The 26,765-nt window shown below is 39.6% G+C and overlaps 1 protein-coding gene across 6 annotated transcripts in view; it reads left to right on the plus strand.

The window, feature by feature from the left end:
* Positions 1 to 467: 467 nt before the first annotated feature.
* trak1a (trafficking protein, kinesin binding 1a) overlaps positions 468 to 26,765 on the plus strand; it is a 31,696-nt gene continuing 5,398 nt past the window's right edge. The window contains exons 1-16 of one of the 6 annotated variants that reach the window (XM_041988717.1): positions 4,692 to 4,868; positions 7,807 to 8,001; positions 18,332 to 18,408; positions 19,405 to 19,521; positions 19,698 to 19,798; positions 20,016 to 20,124; positions 20,305 to 20,383; positions 20,523 to 20,653; positions 20,757 to 20,831; positions 21,090 to 21,227; positions 21,354 to 21,430; positions 21,553 to 21,792; positions 22,014 to 22,342; positions 24,433 to 24,924; positions 26,055 to 26,157; positions 26,443 to 26,536. In XM_041988717.1, coding sequence (XP_041844651.1) covers positions 4,865 to 4,868; positions 7,807 to 8,001; positions 18,332 to 18,408; positions 19,405 to 19,521; positions 19,698 to 19,798; positions 20,016 to 20,124; positions 20,305 to 20,383; positions 20,523 to 20,653; positions 20,757 to 20,831; positions 21,090 to 21,227; positions 21,354 to 21,430; positions 21,553 to 21,792; positions 22,014 to 22,342; positions 24,433 to 24,924; positions 26,055 to 26,157; positions 26,443 to 26,512 — 2,337 coding nt within the window. In that variant the 5' untranslated portion in view covers positions 4,692 to 4,864 and the 3' untranslated portion in view covers positions 26,513 to 26,536. Of the gene's footprint in view, positions 678 to 4,691; positions 4,869 to 7,806; positions 8,002 to 10,090; positions 10,732 to 14,601; positions 14,752 to 18,331; positions 18,409 to 19,404; positions 19,522 to 19,697; positions 19,799 to 20,015; positions 20,125 to 20,304; positions 20,384 to 20,522; positions 20,654 to 20,756; positions 20,832 to 21,089; positions 21,228 to 21,353; positions 21,431 to 21,552; positions 21,793 to 22,013; positions 22,343 to 24,432; positions 24,925 to 26,054; positions 26,158 to 26,442; positions 26,537 to 26,765 lie in introns of those variants that run through there. The other 5 variants (XM_041988715.1, XM_041988711.1, XM_041988714.1 and 2 more) reach the window with 5 other exon arrangements.

A 26,765-nucleotide genomic window follows, 5' to 3' on the forward strand; every position in this document is an offset into this window, starting at 1 on the left:
ACCGCCGTATGCTTGGGCATGTGTTCTGTTTATGAGCCAGTCTCCCATCATGTAGATGAGACTGTGTCTATAAATAATGCTACTCGTCCAAGTAAGAGTGAGAAAAAGATGTTGAGGATCATGATTGCTGCATGGATGTACTATAAACTTACAGAAGCAGGCTGATTCTCTCTTCTCACGAAGTCTGATCATTTACATGAATTTGTCTTTATACATGTTGGAAGTTTTTAAAAATGTGCATTTCTCTTTCAGGTCTGCAGGGAACAACTGTTTCTGGTTTGGCTGCTTCTCCATCTGCCCTGTGCTGGTGAGACAGTCTGATGACTTGTACTCTATCCACTCCACTCATACGCCCAAGATGAATCTAGATTGACTTTGTCCTATTTTTTTCCCATTTTGGTGGATCCAAGTTTTGTCCATGGCTAGTCCTCTTTTAAATCGGTAACCCCTCAGCGCCAAGCTGGACCCGAGCACTCAGACTCCCCACACCTGTTCCTGCTCCTCTGCCCCACACCCTGAACAGTCCTCTGAAAACATCCACGCTTCCAAGCTTCATAACCTACGGCTCCAATCAGTCAGCGAGGAGGAAGAAGAGGAGGAGTATGTCAGTGAGGCGAGTCTGCCGGCTGCACTTGAGACATTCACGGCCACCTGCAAAGATGCTGAGACCATTACTGGTAATGTTGCATGCATCTGTTATAACAAGGAGCAGACAAATAACTTACCTGAGTCCATTTGTCTTTACTGAAGCAGCATGATGTGCATAGTTATACATAATTAATCTTTTTTTTTAAAAAAGCTCTCCTCTAAAAGTCCATTTGGCAAGGTTACCATGTTACAGAAGTTATACATGAGAATGGATCCCAAGTAAAAGGTTACAGTAATACTGGCCCACAATGTAATACAGTTCTGGATTAAAGCTGAATGGACAATGCAGGCTGAGGAACATGGTGTGTTTGAGAGTAAGGCCTATAGACTTGTGAGAATCTGTCCCTTTCTTTGACCCTCTTCCAATGTCACATCCTGTCAGCAAGCAGCTCCAGGGGGGCCTCAACTATGTGTGCAGGCCAGCATGTGAAAGGGAGAACTCCCAGTAGAGGGTCTGCCTCATTTCTTTAACTCGTCTTTTTTCCATCCTTTATTCCCACTGAGCATAGGGATGTACATCTTGTTTTTAGTGGCCAGATTTTAGTCAGACAGTGGCATTTCTCCTTTCTGCTTACAGTACATTGTTTGCTGTTCATCATAATTCCATTGCACTTTGAGTAAATATGTCCCGTTTACCATCTATTCTCTTATCTTCTGTGATGACACCAAATGGCTCTGATGGACATCACAGCTAAGCTACTGTTTAAATGCAGCTTAAGATCCTGAGGAAAACAGTAGGGGGGCAGGAATCCAACTCAGAGCTGCTACATCACAATCATCAGGGCTGTGGTGCAGAGACCAAAGCAGTTGGCGACTGATATCAAGCCTCTTTCTTGTACGTACAAAGAGGAAAAGACCCTCCCTTCACTCCCTGTATAGGAGTTCAGTTCCTGGTATTATCTGAATGGCAATGTGTTTGTTTTTTGTTTTGTTTTTTTTAACACAATAACTGCAACAAGGAATGGCATTAGGGATACCGACGGACTTTATTAATGTTCCTCAGCTTTCCATCCATCTTTTGGCTTTATAAACATGGGTATTATTTCTGTGTCCTACAGAGCTGGAGAATTATACCTGGCAAAAAGCAGTTTGGATGGTGTCATTTCTGTACTTTCTGGTGTAAAAATGCTGCATGTGGCCTAAATGAATTTGTGTGGTTATGGATGGATTGAGTTTGCAGCCCTGCAAGCTTTGGGGGAAAAAAAAAACTAAACAAACATAGTCATGCCTATTTTCACCAGCTATAGTAGCCCTGCAAAGCTCATCTGAAGAGAATTTTTACATGAATACGCTTTACTTCTCTCCTTTTCATGAGCTGAATGATGTCTTAATCACAGATCCCACTTGTCATTCTGGTTCTTACCATTTTTATTAGTCTTTAATCTGTGTTTGATATCTCAAATGACAATAGTATTTGTAAAATCAGATGCTAAAACAGGCTGTGGAAACTCCAAATGTAGTCATTCTTCTTAACCATGAAATCATCCAAAACCAGAGCTGACAAAGCCTTTACACCAGTGCTGCCATCTGCTGGTGTGAAGGAATAAACAAATGAAGTTCATGAATTTATAAACACATAAGCTATTGATTATTTTTACTTGTTTCACTTTATTTCCTCCAGTTAAACTGTAATGGTGAGTCCCTTTTAAAGTATTCTTACAGTAGCCGTCGCTGAGTCTAGACCATGAATGAGCTCAGTGAGTTGAATAAGGCAGCCTGTTGCCATGGAGCACTTCCTGGGTATGAGGTAATTTCTCTGTGGTTACCAGCCAACGATGAGCTGAGCAGCAGTGAAATTATGGGTGGGGGACCCAGCACAAAGAGAAAGGGACAGAACTTAGTGAGAGGCTGGTAAAGTTATGTAAGTGGACAAATTCTGTTAGATCCAAAGAGAAGAGTAAGATCCTTCCTCTGATCCAATGCAGCGTGCAAAAACATCCATTGTGCTCTGTTTGGGGGAAAACTTGGCATGTTTGTTAACACACATGAAGAAGAGACAAAATACCACAAACCTCAACCTTTTATAATGTGCTCAGGACTATAATACCAAGAGATCATCCTCTCTGAGCTCCTACAGCCAGCCTGACTGTGTAATCAACCTAATTTGATAGCATGTAGTGTGGGAGTTTGATTAAGGTGTGTTAACTGAACACTGATCAATACGGTACTGTTTCCATCAACAAGCTTGTGTTGAGGTTGAAATTGTGTTTCACATCTGAATAATTTTTTTTCCCTCAAATGTAATCATGCTTCTGGCTTATATTTCAGGAGATGAGATGTTTTGAGGTTGAAGGATCTGATAAGGACACATGTCTGGTCAAGTCCATTCCTTGTTTCACTAACAGAATCTGTGTTGTCTTCATGACAAGCGTATTAGGCCACCATGTTTTTCTTTTTTTGGGGGGGGTTTGCACAGCTTTGATCCAAGAACCAAGAAAAAAAAAGACCCAGTCACTTCCAACATAATCTGGCAAACTCATTTGAGCTGGTTAGGGGATAGATTTAGGATATACATGGTTTAAATGAATGATTAAATTCTGTGCATATAGAAGTTATTCAACAGGCCTGCAACATTGGTTCCCAGTGGTGGACCAAGTCAGAATCTAGCTCAGCTTAAAGGGATACCGTGTATTTTTAAGTATTTTGAGCAGCTTTTAAACCTACAGTATAGATCAGATGGTGAGCTCTTACAGCAGAAATCCTGACATAAGCAAGTAAACACTCAACTCCAGACCACACAAGATGCATATTCACCAAATGAAATGACTAAAACTGTAAAAATTTCCACAATGCTCCAAAAGCACTGCATAACTTTTTCAAAGGTCGTTTACTTTTTCCTAACTGTAGAATTTCCTTGATGCTTCTTAACATCATTGCATGCACAGAGGCTGCGCAGCGTATCCTTCCGCTGATCGGATGAGGCCGTCAGGAGTTGTCAAGACTTGTGGAGTAGTTGTTCAATAATACTTTTGAGCTTTGCTTTAGTAATTTTTTAAAAATTGTATCTCTTTCAGCTTTGCTGAGATTTTCATTCATTTCTACTCTTTGGACTTTTGAGCCCCTGGCAGGATGTGTTCAACAGCTGTTGTTCGTGTGATGGTAGAGAAAGTAAGGAAGTTTTAAAATCATATATCAGAGAAGCTGCAAAATGCTTTTTAGTTTCATATAGTGAGAATTCGGTCCTCTGTGGACCCATTGGGAGCTACAGCTGTTAGCTACCCTGTAATAATTCCTCTGATTTTCCAAATTGACACTGCAGGTGACGAACTGATTGTTCATTTCTTCACACGACCCCCAAAAATAATTTTAAAAAAAAGTTTAAATCAGCAAATCAAAACCTATTAAAATATTTCTAAAATAAACTTTGGAGCCATTTTGAGCCTAAATTGCTTTTGAAACATCCTAACTACTAAAATTAACAAGAAATTAAGCAACTACACCTTCTAAACTGATCACTAGAGCTAATGCTGGGTCTCTGAGAAGATTCTCCAGAAGCTTAAAGTGTATTTACACATATCCAGTGTCAGTCAGTGCCAAGAGTTGGGATTTGTAGGATTTCATGACAAATCTAAAATTCTGCCAGATCTCCTAATGCAACGTTGCCATGATTACTGCTGTAACTAGAAATCTTTTCCACTGACCTCTTGCTAAGGTTGTTTTTGTCACACGGATAAAAAATAAGGAAATTTTAAATGCTTTTGATAACTTTTTTGATCAGTTTATTACAGTAGCTGCCGCTTAACAGTCAAAACAACAAAGTTGTATGAGCAGGGTCAAGCCTCTGTCACAGTGTTTAAACACAATCAGAATAATCTGTGTGTGTGGGGGTATGTGTGTGTTTGTTTTGGTGGGCCTATAGGACGTGTCCTGCTGAGTTAGTTAGCTGTCAGAGAATGAGAAAGCAAGAGGGCAAGCGTGGGGCGGTCCATGTGGTTGCCGTCATTGGCATGTCAGGCATGACGGACCAGTTTGGCTCGGGTCTTTCTCCTCTTCACTCCTCCCTCCCTTTTTTCCTCTCATTCTCTTTTTGTCTCGTACACCCAGTGCCGTCCACTAAAAACTTTTAGCACCCTCTCTCTTCCTGTTTCCCACCCTCCCAGCTCCTTCTCTCTCCCTGTCCTCTCTGTTTTACTTTATGCGACCTTGCCCTTTCCTGGATCAGTGGAAAATGTGATTGGAGGGCAGGAGAGTTGCTGGTTGTCGGGCTTCAGGCACCATGAGTAAGTACACTGTATGCAAAATGCTTTTTTGGGAGTTTCAGCTGAGTTCAAGTTTCTAATCAGTCTGAGTAGTTTCTCTCACTGCATATACTCCTTATGTTTGTTGTTCTCTTTCTGCCTGCCATTGACTTGTTTTCTTGCCTTTCAGGCTTGTGTAGTCAGTTTAATTTCATTTATTTACAATGAAAAGATCTGTTTTACAAGCGTATGTCTTTTTAATATTAAAAATGTCTCAAAAGCATATATACACCCAACTTTACAGAGCAAAAAGTTCTATTTTCAAGATTTAAATGTTAAAATGTTGTAATGTTTGCAGAGTGGGGATTTGCTTTAAGCAGCATGACTACTGTGCTGTGGTTAGCTGGAGGCGGCCATGTTGATCTTGAATAGTGTTGCTCTCAGATTCAGAGCGTTCTCCTCTGTGTTCAGTAGTGTTATTGAGATGGTTCAGCAATCTGACACCAATACCATGTGGCTGACTGGAGACAAGCTCACATGCTTGTACTGTATACTTTTCTCCCCTCAATTACCTAATTTAGGGTTACACATGACCGAATGTGCAGCATTGGAGCTTCTGTAGTTTAGCCAATCGAAGGATAACAAGACACACTCATATATTTGTATGTATGTATGTATGTATGTGGCTGGTAGCTGCTTCTAATGTCAGCACGTCCTGAGAGCTGGTGCTCTTTCTACCTCCTGTCTATTAAACTTAAAATGATCTTTGATTTAAATCATCATCATTTGTTGATCTGACCATTTTTAAATCCCTGTTGCTTCTAATAAGCCTCTTTTAATGCTTTGATGGGGTAAATTACTCCTCATTGGATGTTTTTGCTTTGGAAGAATTAGGCGATCAAATGCAATGTCTCCACGAGAATCACAGACTCTGAATTATTACAGACTGCTTACTTTAAAAAGACCCGGTGAACTTTTGTTTGGCTATTTATAACTCAAATGATAACAGTGGCCTCTTTTCAGAACTGCAAAAGCAGCATTCACATATGCACACATATATGAATACAATGTGATCTTACATACAGAAAGCATTTTGTCAACTAAAGCAACAAGGGGGTGGGTTTTAATAATTTCTAGGAGCTGTAGACCAGCAGCTATATTGCAAGAAAAGGAAATATTGGGACATTGAATAGCTTTCTGCAAAGAATTTCTTTTGTTTAAATGTTATTTGCGCTCCAAAATTCAGCTTTCATTACATATTTTTAAAAACCAAAGAAGCATGACATATTAAGAATCAGATGGTCTGCTGCTGTACTGCATGTTTTACTCAAGCCAAATAATTAGCCAATAACAACAAGAATCTACAAGTCAAATCCAGTTTATGGTAAAATGTTCTTGTAGCGTTGGGTGGGAACCCCGTACTTACTTCTGTGTTGAAACTCCACTGACCGCGCTTGCGAAATGATTCACCAGCTGCTGTGCCTGCACGAGTGTGCATGTGTGTGTTTGTGTTTGCCATTTTCAGCACAGTCAGTCATTCAGTCTGGGTTAGCAAACTGTAAGAGACAGCATTGTCAGGGAGTCATACACAGACAGTGCAGCAACAGAGCAGCGAAACAAAGGATGTTATTTTTACCATGTGTTCATTCTCATTCTAGGTTGGTGTTAATTCTGTCAATGCAAGAGCTTCTGCATTCCTTATTTCTACACCCAAACCTAAATTGTATGAGTGAACTGAGTCTTTGCTCTAATGGGGTTAGATATGAATTAGTCAACTAAACTAAAGTGTGAAAACTGAGTGGCACACAGCACCGTACAACAACAGGGCTTTCTGTTTCTACCAGTGTTTTTTAAAGCTGAAGGCTGCTGTTAGTGAAGACATGCAGAATATTTTTAAACTGCTTTGGCTCCTGTGTGTGTTCTTGTATAAAACATTGCAGGTGTTTTTATTAATAGGAAACACAGGACAATATATATGATAGAAATAAGTCTCTGCTGGGACTTGAAGATTGAGGTTTCTATTCTAGTTTTACTTACCAGTCTGGTCTGGTGGTTGGTGAGAAAGCACTGTTGATGGTCTGACTACAGTAATTATACCAATATTAGAGCAATCTAAATTGCCATGTATAGAGAGAAGATATCAATATGTGTTGCTGGATTTGAAATTCTTTGGTATTGATATCTTTCAAATAACTATTTAGTTACAGGCATGAGATGAAGTTGTGGCTCAAACATTAAAATTCTCTCCCACAAATAGAGGAGTTACATTAAATGGAAATACTGGAATTGATTTGTGTTACAAATTATTTAAAATCTTACAAGCACGTGGTTTCAGATTTTTGAAAATACAACTGGAAGAGCCTTGCTATTTCCTTGGTGGGCCACTAGAGGGCCTCATACACTTTCAGTTCCTTCAGAATCCATGACAGTGGTGTTTGGCCTGTTTTCTACCCTCATCTAAAGGATAATAAATGCTCATTCCAGAACAGACATGTACACATCCAGGACAAAGAACTAATTTTATTAGACACTGACAAAATGTGATGCATAAAACAGTTGTTGTGTAGAACAGTCTGTGAAGTTCATTGTTTAAACTAGAAAAAGACATAATCTTCACTCAGATCAGTGTAGTGTTACGGACAGAACAAGTTGCTGTAGATGACGCTCATCACCTCTCGACTTTAGTTAAAGCTTTGTGAGATGGAGTCTCTTATATTTATGATCTACTATAACAAACAAGAATTTAACCACCTCCCAAAGTAAATAATTATTTCAATGGTGGAGAATCTATATATATCTTGTCATGACTTTCAAGAAGTCTTTTGTTACAGATTTGGCTACACAGTGCAAGAACTGACATTTTCTTTTCTGTTTTCCAGTCTATAAGGAGTCTAGACTGTAAGACTAAAAGACTGTAAAGAGAATATTGCTGCAGAAATAAAACGATGACAGCCCAGCATCTTTCTTTCTCCTTGTGCAGATGTGTGTAACAGTACTGACTTACCGGAGCTCGAGATTATCAGCTTATTGGAGGAACAACTACCAGTCTACAAGCTGAGGGCTGACACCATCTTTGGATATGATCAAGATGACTGGCTGCACACGCCTCTCGTGGAGCCCGACTCTGCCCTTGACCTGACTACTGAACAGATTGAGGAGACCCTCAAATATTTCTGTAAGTTGATCCTATACTGTTTTCAAAAGTAATAGGGCATGTTAACACTCTGTACACAAGGCTGCTGTCAAACACTTCAGAGTGGATGGGAAATTTAATTTGAACTTTTAGGAAGCTGAGGAGGGAGTGGGAAAGGTTTATGCTGACCTTTAATCCCCTGACAGGCTGAGATGGCCATCTGTCCGTTAATGTGTGAGCATGACTGCTGGACATGGTTACCAAAACATACTTACTGCGTCCTTGTCTCACACTGGTGAATGATTTATTTCAGCTGTAAAGACACACCGGCCCTCTTGTATGTAGCTGTGATCTCATAATCATACACAAGCTCACAATAACACGTGTAAACCTTACACATGGCAAACCAAGAGAAATAAGTGGGTTTTTTTTTTCTTTTTTTCTTTACTATAAATTATTCAGTGTAAATTCCTGTCTGCTTGAATAGTGACTCGGGGTAAAAACAATGTTTAAAAATAGATTACACGAGTTATTTAAGACTCATCTGAGAAGTGAAACTTCACCTCTGTACCCCATGCTGATATGGTCACTTTGGCCTAAACCTTCAGACAGCCAGGCTTTAAACCTTACATAAGAAGCTTTTAAACCCAAGAGCAAAGAGTTTTTCTAAATGTTGCTATTTATCTTTGCTTCTAACTGTGTGTTAAATATAATGTCCTTGCTATCTTCAACCTGACTAGAGGCATGTTGCTTTTCGTTATTAAGACAGATGGCCTGGATATCAACACCCTATGGGGCCAAGATATATGAGTAGTGCCTGGTCACACACGTGTCTTTTAGTCATAAAGCCTAAGCAGTCTTGAGTATGGCACTAGCTATGAATTAATAGTTAATCTACATTTGATGTAAAGCAGGAGCACTCATTCATGCAACTGTTTCCAGTGCTATGAATTAGCAGGATGTCTCAAACACACTGTTGCATCACACCAAGCTGTCGCTGAAATGACCTGCAGCACGAGCAGGACATCTCTGAGGAGATGATGACACAGAGGGAGCCAGCCAATTGAAAGCAGCTCCATGCTGTTATGACGTAACATCTTCATGTGTCACAAAACAGATTATTTTTGGGATTGAATAAATTTTTTTGTCTGAATGGAAGATTTTTTTCTCCCATTGGAATTTAGGTGATCAGCATTTTCAGTGGGATGTGTGACTATAGCTGATGCACACTGATGTTTGTTCATTTTTATTAGGAATATTTAATATTTTCCATTAGTGATGTAAAAAGAACAAATAAAAAATGTGGGTTTTTAATCTCAATTTCTTCTAAATTGAATTGATGTGCTAACTTAGTTTGATCAAATTGAATGATTTCTGGTTAGTACATTTCATAATAATTCAGTCAGGATGATAGTATGTATAAAGGAAATCCAGGGTAATCTGTAATAGGCTTACGCAATCTCTCTGCATTACACAAGTAGAATCTGCAGCAGAAATATTCTCTCTGACTCATTAGCAGTAAACAGTGTGCAGGTCACTTCATTAGCAGTGGTTCCCTTTTCTGGTTGCACCTGGATCACATACACACATTTCCTTTCTGTATCAGTTTGCAGTTTATCTTGAATTGTGATAACTACATTATGCAAGCATTAAAATGTCCTGGGCTACAGCTGATCTTTAATAAGCAGTGTGACTTTATGTTGGCTTTTTCAAGGTGGTTTGACTTTGAACATTATTTTAAACATAATTTTTCTTATGAATGGACCATATGTTTGGTTTTTGCCGAGGCCCTTACTAGCTTTCTGTCTCCTGTGTTTTTGCTTTATCACTCCCAACATAACGAGTAACCCTTGATCACCCATTGTGTTCATTTATATTTAGCTAGCCACGTCACCTCTGCCAACACCACACTGCCTTCCTACTAACTGACTCTACATGCTGAAAGGCCTTGGAGTCTGAGCCTGTTCCTATAGCAACCCCACAGAAGGACAAAGTAGAGGAGGGGGAATGCATGCAGTTGTGGGCGGGAGCATGGAGATTCCTCTCCTTCTGATTGGACAAAGACTCCCTTTAAGTCCACCCAGCACATGATGTCGTCATTAGCATCATTTCTGCTGCAAAACCCGTGACTGCTGCTGCTGCATGCTCTCAGTGTCTCCGTATTATTCTAGTCATTGTTAGAGATGTGCTGCTCCATCGGTGGAATTTGGAAATAAACAAGGAATGTTGTTACAGGGAAGAAAAGGGTCATAATTTGACCTTAAGAAGACAACATCATCCTGAGGAGACAGAGAAGGAGCAGAAGAGAAAGTGTCATGAAGCTATAAAAGGCAAAATCTGACTAGTTTGATTTGAAGCTTTGGAATGACTGAAGAGAAATGATGGACAGAGAACAAGAGAAGACAGTGACAGATTCACAGAAGATGGCATTTTTGCTGTTCTGGTAGAGACCGGACAGAAAGGACATATGATGAAACTCCTACCAGCTGCACGTGCCTACTGATAACTACCAAGCATGCTGGGAAAGCGGAACTTGCTTCGTTACAACTGACCATCTGATTCTTTCTGTAACTAATTAGACCCCAGTCACCTTTCTCTGACCATGCTGGGACACTGGATGTGCCAGAGATGCTAGAGCTAAATATGCCGAGACATTGGTACATCTGTTTAACAGATTAGTGAGGATGAAGAGACGAGGCCAGACCAGAAACCAGAGGTTTGTCAAGGCTGACTACTATGAACTGGACTGGTACTATGAAGAGTGTACCGATGGTAAGAGTCGTGTACAGTAAATTGTGATGCTATAATGTGGAGTTGTTGCAGAGTCAAACCACAAACTAGAACATTCATGTAAATATGGAGGCAGTAAGCAGTTGATTTTTGTTTGTAACATAGCAGATGACTTCAAATAAAGTACAACCTTGGCAGCTATTGTGTAATGTTACTGAGATATAATGTAAAACACACAGGCTGGATGACTGTATGAATGGTAGCGAGACAAAGTTTCCCAAAGGCTTTCACTGACAAGCAGTGTTATATTCTACACAGTGCATACAACCAGATATACACTTTTTTGTCATGGATTTGACCTGAATGCATTCTACAATACGCTGCTTCATGTTCCAGTAAGGCTGAAGATAACAACACTGAAACTTTAACAGTGGATGCTGAATGAAGTAGGTATTGTTACAAGAGTGTGAAAGCTGGGTCACTGTGGCTTCTGAAACAGAGTTGAAGAGCAGTTGTGAGGATTAATTGTGGTTCTTTATCTTGTTTATGTAGCAGGACTAGCAGGCTTTTATGTGTTACCCAATCAGCACAGCTGCTACAAAACAGAAGATGCCAGCCGAGTGGCTAAATTAATGACAGCTGACATCATAAGAGCCAAGAAGATGGTGGCAACATAATTCAATTAATGATAAGTCTTAAAAGAGAAACAGGAGTCAGAGATCAGACAAACTAAATAAGCAAAAACAAACACTGGTTGATATTAAATGAGTAAAAAATAAGTAATTTCCCCTTCTATAATAGATTGTGGAGCATTGAGTGGTATTTATATAAGGTAACAAGGTCTGTTACAGCACCATGTATTACTGTCTTATAGTGGCTTTGGTGTGTATCCTGATATAACGATTCAGCAGATTGATCCACATGCACATATCCCGGTGACCTTTAGAGGGCTCATGAGGTGATGATACCTGGTCATGTGACAGGTGTGACTAACAGCAGGTTAAAACAGCGACTGTGTCACAGTCTGTGTCATGTCTGCTTCTCTTCATTCTGGTCTTATCTAGTTTTCCTCTTAAATGTCGCAGCCTGTGTTCCATAATGTGATTTGCTGTGTAACTGGCAACAAATGCTTTTTTATTTGGCTACATGCATGCATGCTTATATAAATCTGGAGGGTTTGAAATATGTATTTAATGTAACAGTCTGATGGATGTCGGAAGAGTGTGAGATAGACGATATTTCAGTGTACTATATTACGTATGTCTAAAAATTCTTACATAACAGTTTGAGACAGCTCAGCATCTTCCTAGTGAGAGCTGTACGGCTTAAAAATCTGCAGTATTATCCAGCTGTAGCAGTCAGCCAGGATTACATTTCTTGTCTTTTATAAATCTACTTTTTCTGCATAAATACTATCTGATAGCATACATTATTTGATAAATCTCTTCATGAAGCAGAAATGGCAAGCAGCTGGTTTTATTCTGAGACTTGCAGGGGAGGGATGAGGAAGTAGGTTGGCTTATATTTAGCCCAATGATTTGCATGGCGCTCCAGTCACTTTTGTTGATGGCAACCTCCAACACATTCTTTAGCTCTTTCAGAGGCCTTCAAAACAAATGGGGCAAATGGATGGAGCCACAATTAGGACAGAGGTCTGAGAAGAATGTGAGAGCCATTTGTATGAAAGGGATGCATGAGCTTCCCAGCCTGCATAGATAATAGTTTTCAAATAGCATTTGATTTGCTTATTGGTGCATATTGACTTCTCAAAGGAAGAATTAGTCTTAGAAGTTTGAATTTTTCCTCACCTTCTGTAAGATTTAATGAAAACAAAGCAACTAGTCCTCCCTGTCATGATGCCCTCTCTCGGTTATAAATCCACAGCTGATATCTCAAGGGAAATAAACAATGGCTGAACTATTTGTTTCAGATAGGGGTTTATTCAGATATCTGTGTTGTAAAACATTTAATGGTACAGTGCTAAATATGTCAACAGAAACTTGCCAGTCATGGGAAATGGTGCATGAGAGCTAGAATGGAAAAACAAGTAGTGTGAAGGGGAAATGTGACCAGAAATGTAATGGGAAGGAAAAGAAAACACTGGCCAGGAGCACTGAGTGGCGTTTGTCCAGATCTCTTTTGTTGTCTACAGCATTGCAAACATTGATCCATTGAGTGGAGTTACTCAAGCATGCACAGCTGCATTGAACTCAAATAAGTTTCTAGACCAATTACAGGAATTGTAACACAGCAGTGACTAATGAGCAGAGCGTTGGGGTTCATAATCTTTCATGAAGGACTGGGCCTCAAAGGTCTCAGTAGTTCAGCACAGATGGACATTGAACATTATTGGACAGTACATGCAGCTTTTCCCTAACTCTCTAAATGCAAGAAAAATAAGTCAGAAAGCTTTAAAATATTTAAAATAAAATTGTATAAATGCATCATCTAGTTTGCCACATGGTACTTTTTTCAAGAAATCCTAAGAAGGACAAAGAAAGTTAAATCATGTTTGTTTTTATGAGAAACTCTGTATGGATGAGCACACCGGATGGTTGATTTATTGAATTATCGGAGTCATTACACCGAGTACACCGCTTGTTTACGCTTAACCACTCAGCTACAAGTGGACCATTGCATGAGAGGATAAAGGTTATAGGCTTGAGTCAGCAAGCTATAAGGAATATCTTAGATTAGAAGATGAACTTATATGGTGCAATAAAATACAGCACCACTTTTTAAAGTCACACTCTTCAAGAAAAAAGGAGGAAGAAAGGCTTTTAGAAAGTGACCTCAAAGTAAGGTTGCAATGTACAGTGTCCCAGAGTAAAAATCCCAACAACATATTGAGCTGGTTCTAGAGGATACTAGAGACCTCTCTTTTTAAAACTGGAAGAACTGGATGGCAGGTGAGTGGCCATTGTCTGCCTCATCTGGTTGGGATGTGAATGTATGTGATAACCTTTTAAAAGGACAGAAAATAAAAGAAAAAAGCTTCAGCTGCCTGATCAGAAATGCCACTTAGCCACAGGTAAGCTTGCATATCTCAGGAATCTCACTTGATAATACTGTCTAGAGGTTAAATGAATGTAAAAACATTCACCTGGGTTTCTGTGTTTGGCCCCTCCCTGGAAACAGGTGGTTGTGTGTCACTGTTTGCCCTGCCCTGCTGTCACCATAGAAGCTGAGCAGGACTGTACCAAGCTGAGAGGGATTATAATAAAATATATTGTTTACTTTGCATTGCCATATAACAAACATCTTTTGTCTCTGCTTTCCTTTTTACTGCTACAGTTTCCTTTCTGAACCATCAGCTGTGTTTAAGAGTTGAGGATTATAAGGTTAAAGATAAAATGATAGTTTAAATCCCTTCACCTGCTGTGCTAAATCTGTTTTAACCCAGTTTTATTACCTTAAAAAGCAGATCATCAGTAGCATGCAACAGTCTGTGTCCCAGTCTACCCTGTGTCTGTGGTGAAGTAGAGCAGGCCATTCACTGACCAGTCAGAGAAGAGAAGAGGAGGAGTCAAGCTATCTGCTTGTCTTCACTGACCTGCCACACAGGACAAATGATACTCACGCACACACTCAAATTCATACAGCTGATGCTACTTGACAAACAGGACTTGACAGTCTTTTACAATGGAGTGGTTTGAGAGGCCTACACTTCTCTGCTCCTCTCTGGGACTTTGACATTGCTGCATGTGCACTTTCACATTTAGCCTTTTCTAGATTAAAACGCACCTGTAGAAGTCCTCGTTGTGCACATGACAGACATGCCTTTCCTCATGTGGGATCTGTGGTTTACTGGTTAGCTGTTGTGCCGGGGGGTGGGAGGAAGGATGGCACGCTTTGTGTCTGGCACTGAGGATGAGCTGGAATTCTCTAATCAGCCCGAAGAGGAATATACTTCTTCGCCCATTCATGAAAGCTTAGAAAATGAGGAGGAAGAAGAAGAAGAAGAGGAGGAGGAGGGGAAAGTTTTCTTTTTCCCCAGCAATGGAAGGTGCAGACAGCAGGAAACAGAAGAGATGGATGAAGAGCAACAAGTTCTGTGTGAAGGTAGTCATCATCTGTTGAATCCAGAGCGATACCTTTGTTGTGCTATTCTTCCTGGCTTCATCTGCATTTGTTTTCTTAAATAAAATAACAATATAAAAATAGTTTATTGATATTTGTTTAGAAGTGGTGATTCTGATTCTGAGGGGGATTAATGAAACCTGTGTGACAAATTCGGAGGACACAACCCACATGCTAGCAGTTGTGTTTGTGTGTTTGGTTCATCTGCATGCTGGCCTCACATGTTCAAATATGGGTTTGGCTTCTTTGTGCTTCGGATATGTGTATAAAATTGAGGGATGATACTATTGTAAAGGATTGTTTTATGAAATTTTTACTCTTTGCATGCAGGGACAGATGATGGCCGTTGGATTTGTAATTTATAGAGAAGCCTAGTTATGTGTAAGTTTTTCCACATAACTCGCTTGTTACTGTGATGTTTTACAGCAGCAGTTAGTGACATTATAACCTCTAATAAGGAAAAGGTGGTCACTGATACCAGCTTGTTACATTTTAAGTCTTGCAGCAGTCTGTATGATTGATTAAAATATCAAGACTTTTCCCTTTCTCTGCGTTGCTGTGGTGTTTTTTTTCCTTTGTGCTTACTCATTGATTTATTTGTTGCTGTACTGGTGTCTTTAACTCCAGACAGCCACAGTTTGCCTCCTCTGAAGCTTATGCAGGTTTAATTAAATGCTAGGATTCATTATTACAACTGAGTCAATACTTGTGACGTCTTTTGTGAGCAACATGGGTGTTGAAGGAGACCAAATGTCTCATTGCTGGCTGCTTTGTTATTCTCCTGGCACCTAAAAAGAGAAGAAGTGAGTGAGTGCACCTGTCTTAGGTTACCCAGTCTTTGCATAACATACCAAGAAAACATCCTGATCACTTTCCAACACCAGGGAACTCCCTCCTCTCCTGGTTACAATTGGCCTCTCTAACCTGCTTTGTCTTCAGAACTCGACTTTCATCAAAGCTGAAAGTTAATCTGTAAAAGGACTAATATTTCCTGTTGGCATAGAAGCTTTTGTGAATTCAACCATCTTCACCTTTCACCCTAAGTATTTGTCCTGGGTGGAGCATTTCCATGGAAACTAACCAGCATCTTGCACTTTGTCCTATCGAGTTGCAAATTTCATAAGTAGCCAGATAGCAAATTAATTAAAATGCTGTGCCTTTGTTTGGATGTACATGTGCATGTAGTACAGTACACGCCTTTACTAGTCACCTCATGGTTTGTTTCCACAATATCAGTCTGGCTCAACAGACAGGATCAAATGTTCTGTGTGGATTTATTTTTGAGTTTGTGTGTCTTGATCTCACTTGTGTGATATTTTTAGTTCGGTTTAATTATTGATGTCCTGGGTCTTTTTAACTCAAACTTAGTCATTCAACATGAGAGCTGCATTTGTTTTCTTAAATAAAGGAATAAAAGGAATAAAATTACAGTGCACAGGATTGGAAGTGAAGCACAGATAATTAAAAAAGCACACAAACAAGACAAACAATATATTAAAAGTAGAAAAGGTAGAGGATAATAATAAAGATATAAAAATACACACAGACTGCACTGTTAAGCGATATATGATCACAATGATATGATCAAACTTTATGGGTTGTGACTGTTTTTAGAATTTGATTTAAGTGGTCAGCTCTGCAGCTTTTTGATGGTCTGATTTTTATCTGTAAATGTCTTGCAGAAACTATTTAAATCACTATATATATATATATATATATATATATATATATATATATATATGTGTGTGTGTGTGTGTGTGTGTATATAACTCAAATTCCTAAAAATATTTAAATTAATATCAAACTGTAATCAATGATTAAATAAACTATGCTGTGAAGGAAACTCTAAAAACAGTGAAAGGGGGTAGCGCTGGTTTGAGGTTGTGTTGCGCATGCACCGTCAACATTCTCTATTATTTCATTTACCTTGTCATACTAGCTTAGGAGAAACATAATTAACAGGAATTAAATGTTCTCTGTTTGTTTTGGATGCAGATTATTAGTTTTAGTAACTATCATATGTATTGGTATTGTTTCAGAAAGTGCCGTCATCATTTCAAAAGTTAATTTACGTTTGGTGTGTTCAGTTAATTTTGGAATTTTAACATGTAAACTGTAATGGCAGAAATAGTAAACATTTGTTTACTATTTACTGTTTGATTTGTGGTCTCCAGTGGTGAGTGTAAATTTAGAAGCTGAAATTAGACTTTAGGGTACAAACAAGCCAAACACACATGATGTGCCCTTATTTAATCAAACAGCATGCTTCGTTTCAGCCTCTCGGTCTCGTGCATGTGCATTTTGACTTCTCTTGCTAGAAAAGGTTATTTAGTAATGGATAATAATGAAAAATATGCTTAGCTAGCACATAACCAGATGAATCCTTGTCTTTGTTTCCAGCAGTCATATGCTGCTTGTATGTGTGAGGATATGAAAATATGTGCTTTGCATTGGCCAGTTCTCTTTGCATTCTGTGAGGCCTCAGGACTGTTTTCTATGTTCCCTGCATGATATTTTTTCTTTTGAACTAAAGATAAATCTTCAAGGGATCTGTAATAACCAAATTGCTCTGTTTTCCACAGCACGCATCATAGGACACTCCAAACTGTGGGATTATTCCATGCTTATTTGTCTCTCCAGGGAATAGTGAGAAAGTTTAAAAATAGACTAAATCTGATACGTCCCCATAGGCGTTTTATCCACGTGTGAGTGTGAGTTCTAAAAAAAAGAAACAGAAAAAATGTGGCAACATGAGGGAGCTACATCTGTAAAATAGTTTTTCAGTATCTGGTTACATATTGACAGTAGAATAAAATCTTGAAAATCAACTCTCAGTTTAGTTGTATTAGATGACTTAATCTGTCTTTGTTTATAATTTTCTAATAAACAAACAGAGCAGAGTTGTAGCTGTTAACTCTGACCAACATGTCTGTAACCACTAAGTTATCTTTCCTATATCACTAGGAGGGTCTAGGAGCTGGGGGCTGTGTGTGGGCCATTTTTAGAGTGTGTGGAGAAGTGTAGAAAGGGCATTTATAACTCTTAAGTAACATGATTCATGAACTTAGGGAGAATGAAATGGAAAGGATATAGCAGAGTGAACAACGAAGGATTGTTTGTCATTCATATAGGTTAACAGTTTGAAATCCAATGCATGTATGTTGTGTGTGTTATACAGGATTACATAAATATGTAAATACATAGATGACTAATCCACTCCTCCCAGTCCTATCTGTGAGGGTAGATACTGGGAACACCTTTCTTAGTCACACTAAACAAGTCAACAGGTCAATAAAAATGGATCAACATTTCTAAATGCATCTGACTTCCTATAAAAAGATCAAATTAGTTAAATTTTATGGAATAAACCAACAAGTGGAAATGGGCTAGGAAGGTTAATAGTAAATACTTCTTATTTGTGTGTTCCTTTATATTATATAATCTTTAAAGGTTTATATGGCTGTGGATTTTATTTTAAAACATGCTAGACGTCAGTTTGTTATTGACTGCAGTTGATTTATTTGGGGAGTTTTGCAATGACTTTTTTCTTGTCTCCTCGTAGTGTTGTGTGCTGACAGAGTGGGCCAGATGACGAAGACCTACAGCGACATTGACGCTGTCACTCGGCTGCTGGAAGAGGTGAGAGCACGTAGATTTCACACAGAGGACAGCAGTCCGTTTTCCAACACATCTGAATCACATGGATGAGGGAATTCAGCCTGTTCACAAGACATTCATTTGATTCAGGTGTGTTGGAGAAAAGATGCTTCTAAAAGCTGCAGGATTGCAGCTCTCCAGGACTGGACTCAGGAACACCTGGTTTAGACAAACTTAAAAACACTTTGGTTAGATGTTATTATGCCACCACATTAAACACAGGTTGCTATGTTCAAGGCCTGAAGGAGGTTCGATGGAACTTTGTTTCCGGCAGCTGATAGTCAAATCGAATTAATTTGCTTCGGCTGCTCAGCGACAGAATAAAAAGCAGGACATCACCCGGCAGAACTGAATGGTGTCTTTGTGAAATGAACCATGATACTCGGCACCATGAAGTTCGTGCTGCTATTTGGTAAACATGGCATTCAGGGATGACTGTCATAACTGAGAACACTGTACTAAAAAGTCAATCAAGAAGTCACGACCAAACCAGTTGTTTTATACTCCCCAGTAATATTTTATATGTCGCATGTATTATTTATTCATCATCTTCTTTGCTTTTTATTTTTGCCATATACAGACTTGTATAGTTGACCCAGCTCCTTTTCATTTTAATTTTGGTTCATGTTGACTAATAGGAGTTTTCTATTAACATACCTATTCCCTCATGGACAACAAGAGCTTGTGATTATATTGTAATGTGCTTTGTTTTTTCTTCCTCCATCTTTTACTTTCATCTAACATGCCTGCTCGTTATTGAGGCAGTTGAATCCTGTCAAACCTTTTTGTTGCAGCACTATAATCAGTCTCTCATCTGTTTATCAAATATGTAGCCCAAAGTCTTTTTAAAAAAGTGGGGAAAGGGGAATTTCTTAGCAAATCACCATATATTTGAGTTCAACTTTTATATCAGATGCTTTTTCATGTTTTTAAAGTGGAGTAATTATACTAATATAAAGAAAACCCTTGGTTCTGCAGAAAGAGCGCGACTTGGAGTTAGCAGCTCGCATCGGACAGTCACTGCTAAAGAAAAACAAAGCTCTCAGCAACAGAAATGAGCTGCTGGAGGAGCAAGTGGAGCACGTACGAGAGGAGGTAGGCAGCATTTGTGTGTTTGAAAATTTCTGCTATTTGTTGTGCTCAGGCGATCCTGCCTAAAAAAAATCTGTAAAATGTAATCTCTGACATGTTTATTGTACCTCACAGACTTGCATTCAAAGTTCTCTCCTTTACTTTCACTATTCAGATTTCTGATGTTTGCACATGTACAGGTTTCTCAGCTTCGTCACGATCTGTCCATGAAAGATGAGTTGTTGCAGTTCTACACCAACGCCGCTGAGGAAAGTGAGGGGGAGTCAATCACCTCTTCACCGTAAGCTGCCTTTCACCCCCCTCCCCCCCCCCCATCTTGATCACACTGTACAGTTGTGCAGAATTAAAATCAAATAAAAAAAAAACACTTCACAACAAGCTGTGATGACTGAAACATGGGCTTCTAATTTTACTAAACCTACAAAAAATTGGACATATTTGAATACAGCCAGATTTTTAGTGAGATTACAACTAGGTTCTCACGTGTGTGTTTACAGCGTGCGACCAAGTGAACCTAATGTGTCAGCTCCAGCTTTTTTCCCCCTGGACTCCTTACAGAAGAAACTCAAAGACTTGGAAGAAGAAAACAAGTCACTCCGATCTGCGGTACAGACACAACACTCACCACCTGTAAATTTCATCCTTAGAAAAGTGGTTTACAGAATAATGACTGGGATTTTTATAGTCATTTATAATGATATTGATATTATAGTATGATGTTAGCATGTTTTATATATATATATATATATTTTTTTTATTTTTTTTATTTATTTTTTTTTAATCCAGGCAACTCATTTGGAAACGGAAACCATCAACTATGAGGAAAAAGAGCAGCAGCTTGTCAACGACTGTGTCAAAGAAATCCGTGAGTGTTTACCTGACTGTGCTCTCACTTCTACTGTTTTAATATTAGCTATTCACCCTCTGGTTAAAAGCAGTGTAGCTGTAAGCAGGCTGTGTTTTGGCAGCATTCAACTTTGCATCATCCCCGCTTTCGTTTCCAGGTGATGCCAACCTGCAGATTTCCTCTTTGGCTGAAGAGCTGGCCAAGAAGACAGAGGACGCCTCCAGACAGCAGGAGGAAATCACACACCTTCTCTCACAGATTGTAGACCTCCAAAAAAAGGCCAAGCTTGTATGAAGCCCAAATATTTCTCACTAAGCATTCTAAATGTGGAAAAGCTTTAGATGCAGCATTTTTCATGGCTGCTGACCTGTGTTGTCCTTGATGTTTATAGTATGCTGTGGAGAATGAAGAGCTGACACAGCATTTGGGTGCAGCCAAAGATGCCCAGCGACAACTCACTGCTGAGGTAAGACAATCCATGACCTGCTAACTATGATCAAATGTCTATATTTCCTCCAGTGATATTTCCCTTCAAACATTCTAATAACACAGTATGTGGTAAAGTCTAAATACACCCTGAAACATTTAACAACAGATACAGTAATTATGTTGCTCCTGTTATACTCAAACCCTGCCAGAGGAGAAACTATAACCAAATCCAGTCTTTCAATGTCCATGTTAAACACTAAATTTCTTCCTTGATCTTTCTTCTACCTTTGTTAAGTTGCGCGAGTTGCAGGACAAGTACGCAGAGTGTATGGAGATGCTTCACGAAGCTCAGGAGGAGCTAAAAAACCTGAGGAATAAAACTCTGCCCCTCAGCACCCCCAGACGTTTCCATTCCCTGGGCCTCTTTCCAATGGTCAGTGGAAAAAGTTGTACAGTGATTCAGCTCTGTGCGCCCTCACTGTACGCTGAATACTTTGTTACATCACAGACTCTGTCAGCACGATAACAACAGAATCAGCTGTATTGTTTTTCATCTCAGGACTCTCTGGCGGCAGAAATAGAGGGCACGATGAGGAAGGAGCTTCAGATGGATGACCCAGATGTGGAAGAGCAGAGGTGCTTTTAGTTTTAAAATTTCATTGTTTCCATTCAATTATAGATAATATTAGTGGCTTTATTTTTATATACATTATAATGTTATTTCCATATTTATGGGGTCATAACTCATATTTCTTCAGACTCCACCCAAAGCGAGTGTTCCAGACGGTGAAAAACCTCAACCTGATGCGTCAGCAGCGCTCTTCTGCAGCCCCCTCCCCTCTCAACATCCCAGGCTCCAATCAGACCTCATGCTTCACCTCAGGACGCTCCAGCAGGGTGGGCACGCCTCGCTCCAACTCCATTTACGGCAGCGAGATGGGAAGTGGGATCATCCTAGACAACAGGACAAGCAGCATCATGGAGAGTCCTGACGATGGGTATACAGCTATAACTATAGACTCATCTGATGTTTGTTGTCACTGTAATTGATTTAAAACTGCAGCAAATCATCAATCGACTGAGGACAAATCAAGAAGTATTTTAATAATGGATTAAATAAAGGATCAAAGGAATTCTTTAATCTGATTTTACTTTGTTTTCTTATTTGCCATTTATTTCCTTTTTGTTTGTTTTTTCCCCCTTACGTCTCCATTTTTAGGTCAGAGGACTCTAACAAGCGCCCCCCAGGAACTCCCGGGACTCCAGGCAGCAGGGACCTGGAGGCAGCCTTGCGCCGCCTGTCCCTCCGCCGTGACAACTACCTCTCAGAAAAACGCTTCTTCGAAGAGGAGAGGGAGAGGAAGCTGGCTTACCTTGCCAAAGAGGAGGAAAAAGGAGGTGGGGAGGACAGCGGAGGCCCAGGGACCCCAACAGAGAGCCTTTTGTCACTGTGCTCACATCCCTCCATCGGAAGTGTCTGGTCAGGATACTCATTCACTTCGAGGTCCTACCTGCCGGAGAAGCTGCAGATTGTAAAGCCACTAGAAGGTGATTATTCTTTTCAGAGCCACAAGTCCACTGATGCCCCCCATGATGAAAAACTGAATGAAAATCTCACTTTTCAAAAGGTCATGAAAAGTGAAAATGAGATTTTAAATAACAAACAACAAATTCAGATCCTGGGAGAGAAATCTAACAAGAGTCTTCCTCCGGAGAGGTACACCCAAATTTGGCAGACCCAGATCCAAACCCCCCAGCACCAAAATCAGTATCTACTTCTCCAAAACCACAACCAGCCCAGAATCTTTCTGACTCCCTCGCTGGATCTTGACAAGCTGCGGAGGCGCTCCGGTTTGTCGGAGCTTCGCAGCCTGTCCAGTTCACAGAATTCCCTCAGAGCTCCGCTAGCTTTAGCTGCAGGCCTGCTGCAGGTGTTGGAACAACAGGAAGGCAGTTTGAACCTTCAACACTCCTTTTATTTTAAGCACACACAACCGCGCTGCTGGTTTGAAATATAAACACTCGACAGACATGCGTAATTGTGTTTTAATGTTTTGAGGTCTATGGCCCATCAAAAAGGAATTAATTAACCATAACATATGTGTTTAGCTTTACAGCTTAAAATGCTTAAAGATTTATTTGTTAGATTTAAATGTCTCCAGTTTGTCTTATTAGGTTATAATTTTTTTGTTTTGTTTTGTAAAAATAGGAGCATTATTTTATGCACTTACCCCATGGAGTCTGGAGTTTAGAGATGGATTAATAGACAATAAATGTTATTTATCTTCACAACCAAAAATAACTCAAAACAAGTTTGTCTTCATGTTGTTTAACAGCCTTAGATGGGATGTTGTAACCTTAACTTGTTCTAAAATATAACTTTTTAAAGACTATCATTCATGCAAACAGGAATGACTCCAAAATCCATATTTTCTGTTTTGTGGCGCCATCTAGTGTTAGAAGTTAGACTTGCAGCTTTTTGAATACATATCTAAATGCAAACATAAGCCTTTGTAAAGTTAAATAAATTGATTAAACAAAAAAAAAAAAAAAATGAAACAAAAGCCATAATATATCATTTTAAATAAATAATATTTAGCTTTTTTCAACTAAAATAAAAAGGTGGGTAGAGTTGTTTAGTCTCAAGTCTAATGGTTGGATTGTTGGTTTACCTATGAGGAATAATTTTTAGTTCTCTTTATGTTGTGATAAGCTTACATAATTTGTATGACATGACTTTCATGCACCCCTTAAAAGGCAACAGTTCAGGCTGCTGTTGACTATTCTTTCCCTCATTTGTGCCATAATACTGTCTGTACTGTCCATCTTCATCACTTCTCTTTTGTTGGCCTTTCTTTTCTTTTCAATTCCCTCTTTGCACTTTATTTAATTTTCTGTTCCACTTGTGCATTTTCTTTGTTGTTGAACTCCTGAATAAAATCTTACTAATTTCCTCACCTTCCCTTTCTCTTATTTTTCTGGTGTTTTTGACTTATTTTACTGACATCTCCCAACATTTATCATGAAGAAACAACCATGAAAACTTTATTTTCTAGAGAAAACACTCCCTGATTTACCCATCTGACACCCATCTGTAATAATACAAGTATACATTTTTGTCTGTCTGTGTGTAACACTGCTAGTGTGTGTGCAGGTGTCTATTATCGGGTCTCCCATGTGTTTGTGTCTATACTCTTATTACATAAATTTTCTTTTTAACACACTGGATCTTAAAAATGACCTTTTACAGATGGAAAAAGACACCTGTATGTCTATATGCAGTGGTGGCGTCTTAAACATAGCACGGCTTTGTAGTAATGTGCTTCTAGAAATTAACAGATGCCGCCCAATAAACCTGATCATCTGCGTATTCTGGGTAGTGGATGGAGCATTTACTTACTCTCTACCCTTTTTCACTAGCTTGCTCAAGGAATTCACATGCAATAAAACCACCATAAACTGGAGATAGCTGTATATTAGTTGATTTCACAAGCATTAAATATTATAAACATTTTTACATATTTTCATCTAAAGTGTGGGAATCTTGATCTATGTGTCTATTCTGGAGACAGTGAGCAAAAAAATGGAAGCAGATTAATATGAATTTGTGTAACATGAGGTTGTTATGTTGTCCTCAGGTTCCGCCACACTCCATGCATGGCAGCAGTTGGCTCAACCCCACATGGGTGCTCTGCTGGATCAACGGCCTGGTGTGGTCACAAAGGGCTTCCGCAGTCTAGCGCACGAGCACGAGCAGGAGCAGGAGCAGGAACAGGAAGACAGCTGGCAACTGGACCAACCAGAGGAGGATGAAGTGTCATGTGACTCATTTACAGGCTTTCCAGGAGAGAATTCTGCCCCAATGGGTCCGCCTCAATCTACCTCTACCCCGTCTGTCTGCCGCAACAGAGCTGCAGACACCGACAACTACGGCCAGTCAGAAGGGCTGAATGAAGCGATTTGCAGCGCTAAAGAGGCAGCACAAGGAAAAGATGGACATGTAGCAAGCATGCCTCACCTCTCCTGCCCTTCCCCTTCTTCTCCTCTACCCTCTTCCTCTGAGATCAACGGGCATGTGGACCTCATAGAGCTCCAAGCCCTGCAACCCGCCACTGTGGACCGCATGTCTGGTGAGGGAGCCTCTTAGCTGGAGTCACAGCTCTGCATCAAACGTCAAAATCCTAGTTTATAACTGGAGTATGGGGAGAAATGGAGTGGTGTGAAGAGGAGGAATAGTGGGGAGGGTGAGGGATTGGAAAAGGCATTCACTGGACATCTTACAATCATAATGTGACACCCCTTCACCCACATTCATGTGCACATCCAGCAGACTCACCCATCCCAGGAGCAGTCCATGTGTACACAGCAGTCAAGCTTCATCAAAACAGAGTACTTTTTTTTATTATTATTATTCTTTAATTTAATCCATCTTCATTCTCAATTTCTACTTTTTATTCACTGCCGCACTTTGCTTTTCTTTCAGCCCACTGCATTTTTTCCTCAATCATCAGCAATGATTCCCCTCTTAATCAAAATCATCTAAAAGAATCACTTTCAGCAAGAATCACATTTCACAAAAATACTCTGAACATCAAATCTTTCAACTTAATGAATTTTTTTGTTATTAAGTGATAATGAAAAGTGAAGTTAACAGAAACAGCACTGCAGCAGAGAATACTGAGTTGTAGAAATGCAGCTGTACCCAGTTCCTGCAAACACACATGCATGCATCTATATCAGGTGTTATTAGCGCAGCTGTTCAAGTCACATGAAGCCATGACGTGCATGGCTGGTTAATATTGGCGGTGACCTAGTAGCTGTAGTGTAAGGTCACCTTTAAACACACAGTGCCATGACTAAGTGCAGACATTACTGTACTGCGTTCCTCTAAACCAGTGTGTTCTCATGTGTCTGTTAAAGTACATAGCAAGCATTTAAATGGAGTCAAAATTATTTGGATCACTCATTTATAATGAAATTGTATTTGATTTTTATTGAAATTACTTTCAGTCTTGATTCATTGTAACAGAATCAGTAGATTTTATTTTTTAAAATCGAAGAAACCTCATGAAAAAGTCTGAAAACTTGATTAGCCTAAAGTAATTTTGGAGCTAATGTCGGGTGCTTTTAGCTTTGGGTGTAAGCTATGACTGCTGCTTATTTTTCCCCACTTTATCGTGTGCTGTGCTTGCAGCGTAGTGTTGGGTATATTTTAACAGCCTTTTCTTTCTGTTCTACTCCCACTGCTTCTCTTTTCTAGTTCATTTCCCAGGGAAGTGTATGTCCCATACTAGCTCCACATACACCTTCACCACCTGCAGGATTCTCCACCCCTCAGATCAGCTGACCTCCGTATCCCCCAGGTAACACCACATCTTAAATACACTCAAATCAGTTACTGTTGATTGATTTTAAACTGTTGGTTTGTATAGTGGATGGAATCCAGTCAGATTTCAACAAATGAGGAGCCAGCGTTTCCTATTTTAATGTTTCCAAATTTAACAGCAATGACCTACAGCAGCAACTGGTATTAACTTGGCTTCAAAGAAATGGGAGCAAAGTTTGCTCTCATTTCCATGTAAAACCGATTTCAGCATCACTGAACTAAGCCCAGACTCTCTCTGTCCCTGCTCTGATTGGCTTGACAGGTCATGTGATGAGGAAGAAGAACTGGAATATCATATGGTTGTTGTGGCTGAAGTAGAGCAGACCCATTGAGTGCACCTACTGGTGTGCACATGGGTGAGAAAGTGCATGCTGGTGCATCTTTACAGATTTTGGTGTGTGAATGAGAATAACATCAGGACTTTGTTCTAACTCTTTCCTCTGGTCGAGCTTAACAGGCTGGTAAATGTTGACAGTGCTCAACCAACATGCAATTGTATATAATAATATTTTATTCCTGCTTTTTTAAAGCAGTTGGTTGTTGTTGGTCACATTTCTGAATGTTTAATTTCCCTGAAACATTTCC

Source organism: Melanotaenia boesemani, chromosome 6, assembly GCF_017639745.1.
Source record: "Melanotaenia boesemani isolate fMelBoe1 chromosome 6, fMelBoe1.pri, whole genome shotgun sequence".
Classification (NCBI taxonomy): domain Eukaryota; kingdom Metazoa; phylum Chordata; class Actinopteri; order Atheriniformes; family Melanotaeniidae; genus Melanotaenia; species Melanotaenia boesemani.